The 6,000-nt window shown below is 41.5% G+C and overlaps 1 protein-coding gene across 1 annotated transcript in view; it reads right to left on the reverse strand.

Moving 5' to 3' along the window:
- The window catches only part of hira (histone cell cycle regulator a), a 113,702-nt gene extending 108,302 nt beyond the window's left edge, over nucleotides 1–5,400 (reverse strand). Inside the window, exon 1 of the mRNA XM_072587123.1 lies at nucleotides 4,966–5,400. Coding sequence (XP_072443224.1) covers nucleotides 4,966–5,002 — 37 coding nt within the window. The 5' untranslated portion in view covers nucleotides 5,003–5,400. The remainder of the gene's footprint in view (nucleotides 1–4,965) is intronic.
- Between the last annotated feature and the right edge of the window lie 600 nt (nucleotides 5,401–6,000).

Raw genomic sequence — 6,000 nt, forward strand, 5'->3', positions numbered from 1 at the left:
TAGGTTATGCTCACAAATGTCATAGAACCTGATAGTCTGTCAGATCCATTCACTGGATAAATTAATTAGAAACTCATCTCCCTTGTGCAGCATGGAATGATTACAGCATAGGAAGAGGCCATTTGGCTCATCATATCCATTCTGACATACTACAAGGGCAATCATCTAGTTTCACGTCTACATTTCTTCACTACAACCTTGCAAATTCCCCTTCAGGTGCTTATCAAATTCCCTTTTAGTGTCACAGTTGAATCTGCTTTCACCGCTCCCTCAAGTCCCATTATATGACGACTTTCATTAAATATTCTCTCACTCTTCTTTCATAACATGATCGGGATTTACATTGACAGGTAAACTGTAACTACACCATTTAAACCATTCCCAAAAGACACGAGAAGTACCACTAGTAAATTTCCATCCATCAACCTAGCAACAACAGGACCACATGAATTCACTCCACTGTGGTCAGTTCTCAGCTGCTTCAGCCATCTGTATTCCTATCGATCAGTTGCTCTTGACATTGCCTAACCAAAACTTAGTCTTCCTCTGTTTTTAAAGACTATAAATATAATAAGTTTCTTGGGCCAAAGAAAACCAAGTCAAACTATACTTATCTTCTTTCTGCTGAAATCAAATTAATAGGTGCATAAAACAAACAGTTTTAATTGAAAATAGACTAAGCAAATTTATAAGTAGAATGCGTTTCATGTTTTAAAATTCAAAGCCGTACAAACTGCTTCATGTATTTCAAAATATTTCGGATGTGTTTGCCTTGACCATTACATAAGCACCAAAAATATGAAAGCAACATTGCAAGACTTGAAAGCAGAAAGACTGGACTACTTCGGGCACATTTAGATGAAGTTGCAATCATGCAACAGTGTGAGTGCATCCAAGACACTTCACAGGAACATTGCAACAATTGATACAGAGCTAAAAGGAGGAGCTAAAAGTTTGGTTCATTACAACATATTAAATTAGATATCCAAATATTGGTCAAAGAAGGTCAATGGGCCAAATGGCCTGCTTCTGCACTGAAGAGATTCTATGAAGAGGTACATTTTTATGAACATCTTGAAGGGGAGAAAAAAAGGACATGAAGAATATGCTTGCTAACAACTGTCTTATATTTGTAAAAGTTCCAAGTACTCTGACTGAATGCAAATGGAATACCAGGGTAGTAAAATGAAAATGTCAATGCTAAACTTAAGGATGAAAGGATGTTTCTTTGCTAAATTAGGAGTTTTAATAATTGACCAGAGTGATTCCACAGGGCAAATGAAACCATGCAGTTTGAACAAAAATGTATGTCAGTAGGAGAAACTTTTAAATTCATGGTTCATCTGCTGGATCTCATCTCAATCCCTTTGCTTCTGTTGGTGCTTGTGGTCACTGCCTCAACTCAAGCACTTTGAGGAAAGGAAACAATGTTTGGCCAATCTACAGTTTTGAGGATGTGATTAGCAGGGAAAGTAAATGGGACCTAGCAGTTATAATATATTTGGATCTTTCAAAGGCATTCGATACAATGTCACACAAAACGTTGTTGCACAACACAAGGGCTCTGGGGTTGTAAGTTATAGGTATCTCATGGATACAGGATTGATTCATGGATAGAAAAGAGATGAGGAATAGAAATGTAATTTTCAGCTTATGGACTCTAAGAAGTGAGGTACTAAAAGAGTCAATGCCTTTTCTTTTACAAACTACATAAATAATCTAGAAGAAGCAACTAACTAGACTGTATCCGTACTATTGAAAGAAACAGCATGCTTACAGCTCAGCAATCCCATGCCCAATGGGTCAAAGTGCAACAGTCCAGTTGCCGCCAGGTGGCAAACAATTAAGCAACTAATTGGAGCAGAATTATCCACATTCTCAATGATGGAGAGGCCAACACATCAGATTGGCACATCAGCCTGTTCTGAGGTCTTCAGCCTATTCGATTCACTCAAAGTGATAGCAAGAAGAAGCTGAAGGCACTGGATACTGCAATGGCTATCAGCACTGACAAGTTTCCAGACTTACGCTTTAGAAATACTTTCACCCACAGATCAAGCTGTTCCAGTACAGTTGCAACAATGGCAGCTACCTGACAATTTTTCCAGATATATCCTCTCTACAAAAAGAGAAATCCAATCAAGCTAATTACATGTCCATCTGCAAAATGATGGAAAGTGTCATCAACCATTCTCTCAAATGGCACTTATTCAACAATAAATTACTCCCTGACATACAGTACGGAGCCTGCCAGAGCCACTCAGTACAAAACCTCATTACAGATTTGGTCCAAACATGGTCAAAGTTTAATTCAAGTAGGAAGGTGAATATCGCATGAAGACGTCTTCGTAAAATCGAAGCCAATGTGAATTGGGGAAAATTCTCCACTGCTGGGAGTCATACTAACACAAAGGAAGTTGTTGGAGGCCATCATTTCAGTCCAAGGCATCACTACAGTATCTCAGGGTAACACCCAACAATCTTAAACTGCTTCAGTAATGACCTTCCTTCATCACAATTCAGATGTGAGGGTGTTTACTGATAATTGCATGCATTCAGTATCATTCATGTCTCTGTAGGTACAAGATCACATGCAGGAAAACCTAACATTCAAGCTAGGGTTGTTAAATTGTGAATAATTCAACTCCTGGCTTCCCAAGACCTGTCCTCTAACTAAAAGTTGCAAGTGAGAAAATACTTTGCGCTTGCTTGGATGAGTGTGGCTCCAACAACATGCAATTAGCTCAATCTTCCAAAGCAAAGTAGCCCACTTGATAAATACCCCAACCAACCGACCAAATGTTCTCTCCTTCTGTCAATGAGGCAGAGTAGCAGCAGTATGTACCATCTAGAAGGTGCACCGCAGCAACTTGCCAAGCGTCCTTCCACAACACTTCCAAATCTGCCACATCCGCAATATAGGAGGACAAGAGCATGGGAACACCAAGAGCCGCACCAAAAAACACTCTATCCTGACTTGGAGATACATCATTCTTCACAGTCAGAGGGTCAGAAACCTGTAACTCGCTTCCTAACAACATTTTGAGTGTACTTAAACCATGTGTTTCAACCAGGGCAATTTGGGGTGGAAAAATAGGGTGGCATGGTGGTTCAGTGGTTAGCACTGCTGCTTCACAGCCCCAAATATCCAGGTTCACCTTTGCCTCAGGCGACTGTCTGTGTGGAGTTTGCACATTCTCCCCTTGTCTGCGTGGGTTTCCTCCTATGTCCAATGATGTACAGGTTAGGTGAATTGGCCATGCCAAATTGCCCACAGTGTTCAGGGACATGTAGGTTAAGTGCATTAGTCATCAGAAATGTAGAGTTTTATGGTAGGGGAATAGGTCTGGGTGGGATACTCTTTAGAGGTTCGGTGTGGACTTGTTGGACCAAATGGCCTGTTTCAATACTGTGGGGAGTCTAAGAAAAATAGATGCTGTCTTTGACCCATATGTTCATATTCCATACGTGAAAAACTGAAGAAAGCTAGAAGAAAAAGTACGATAAAGACACAAAGATTAGAAATTTAGATAGCTTAAGTGAGTAAGCAAGCAGCCATCAGGGAAAAGAGAGATTCATCTTGTTTTGTTGTGAAGAAAAACAATATTTTTTAAATGCTGCAAATTTATTAAATGTTGGTGTTCAGAGGAATTTGGATGTCATTGTACAAGAAAGAGAAGGTTAACACTTGGTAGTTTGAGCAAGCAGTTAAGATTCGTAGTTAGTAGGTCATGACTGAAAGGGGTAAACTATGTCAGTCAAACTCTGATGGCAGCTACACAAGGCTTTAGTGAGACATCTTTCAGAGTAGTGAATTTGTGTAATTCCTTACCGCAGAGAGCTGTAGAGGCTGGGTCGTTAAGTATGTTCAAGGATGGGATAGGTTTTCAATCAGAAAAGGGATTCAAAGATTATGGGGAAAAGGCAGGAAAGTGCAGTCTATCAGCCACAATCTTATGGTAAGCAGACTCAATGGACCAAATGGGCTACTTCTACTCCCATGTCTTATAGTATTGTACAATTTTGGCCACCATATTTGAGGAAGACTATACTTTACTTAGAAGGGGTACAACACAAGTTCAAGAGATAACTCCTGGGGCGAGAGGACTGTTCTAATAGGAGAAATTGAGTAGAATGGGTTTATAATCTCTGAAGAATCAATGGTGATCTTACTGAAACATGAAAGGTTCTTTGAAAGCACCAAATGATAGATATTTAGAAACTATTTTCCCTAGTTGGAGAGTCTAGAATTACAGGAAATATCAGGTTAAGGAGACAGTCATGTCAAACGGAGATGAGAAGTTGTTCACTCAATGGGTCAAAAGCCTTTAGAATTCTCTTTCCCAGATGCTACAGGTGCTTAATGGTTGAGTATATTCAAGGTCAAGATCAACAGATTTTGAATGCTAAGGAAATCAGGGGAGTGGGTACAAAAGTGGGTTTGCAGATTGGTTAAAAATTTTGAATGACAAAGTGGGCTCCAGGAACTATGCAGTCTATTTCTAATCCTATTTCTTATTTTAAGACTGTTGTAGTTAGTTATCACAAGTACATAGTCTCTACGGTAACTGGTTCAGTCCCCATATCCCACTTCGCATTTGGTCCTCTAAATCCACCAACACATACACTGTGCATGATTGGACCCTGACCCCCATCGCTCTGGGCATACAGTTAAGCACAGATACCCAGGCAGAACTCTGGAACCTGGTACTCCTACCCATTCCCTCTTGGGTTTCTCACTCATTCAAGGCTGTTGGGTCTCCTGGATCTCCAGCTCTCCATTCAGGGCTCCAGCTTCCTTCCCACTCACCTCAGAGGCTGACCAGGTGTTAAGTCCCTGCTCTTAACCCCCATTCTGTGTGTGTGTGACAGATGTAGTCACCTTTGCTCTCCCCGGCTTCCTACCTCCCATTGCCAGAGGAGAGCTCTCCCGCTCCCTGCACAGCCCCCCGCGCACCCGCTCACCATTATGATGGACCCAAGCGGGTTTCAGCAGCTTCATGCTGGGCCCTGATGCCTGGGACTCAAGCTGCTCCTCGCTCGGTCCTGGTGTCACCGTCCCCGGGGTGGCCCCGGTCTCTCACTCCGCTCCCGCCGGAAGGGAGCAACGCACTCAGCACTCCCCGGAAAGCCGCGAACCGCGGCCGCAACGCTCCGAGGAAAAGTCAAGGTCAGAATAAACGTTCCTGGGCGAAATGAACAACCCCCTCCCTCCCTCAAAAGATGATCCATTCGGTCACTGATCTTAGAGCAGGAATTATGACTTTCAAACATATCTGCAGCTCTTAACCTGAACACTTACCAATCTAACTGATTCATTTATTTATATATGTTGTAGAAGTTGGGTAAATGAATGGTGTTTGATGACCCAACAAACCTAAATCCCCATCCTATTTGTCTGTGACTTGTGTGTTCAGCAACTGGCAAATCCTTCAGCGCCCTGCTGGAGAGAATGCAGTCCCAGTCACTACACGGAAGTGAAATCCAGTTACTCCCTAAGGTTTCCATTTATGGAAAGAAGGTACTTGTATGGTTTCAGCGAATGAAGGAGTTTATTCAAGTAGATAAATTGAAGATGTTGTTCTCTTCATTCCCAGAAGAGAACTGAAAAAGATTTAGCAGATGAGCTCAAAATCTTGAGGCTGAGTAGACTGATTAGAGAGAAACTGTTCCAGTGGCAGGAGGATTGAGATCCATCAATCCCAGATTAAAGATGACTGGCAAAATGGCCAAAAAAGTCGACATTTGGAAGAATATTCTCCAATGCGAGTGGCTATGGTCCAGAATTCACTATCTGAAAGAATACTGAAAGCAGATTCGATTATGGCTTGCAAATGATAAAACTACAATAACATATGAAGGAAAAGATACTGCAGGACTGCATGGAAACTGTGTGGAGACAAACTACATTACCTTTGCACATAGTTTATAAAACCATAAAAAATAGGAACAGGAGTAGTTCATTCAGCACCCTTGGACTGATACATCATTCAATAGGAT

The sequence above is a fragment of the Chiloscyllium punctatum genome, chromosome 17, assembly GCF_047496795.1.
Source record: "Chiloscyllium punctatum isolate Juve2018m chromosome 17, sChiPun1.3, whole genome shotgun sequence".
Taxonomy (NCBI): domain Eukaryota; kingdom Metazoa; phylum Chordata; class Chondrichthyes; order Orectolobiformes; family Hemiscylliidae; genus Chiloscyllium; species Chiloscyllium punctatum.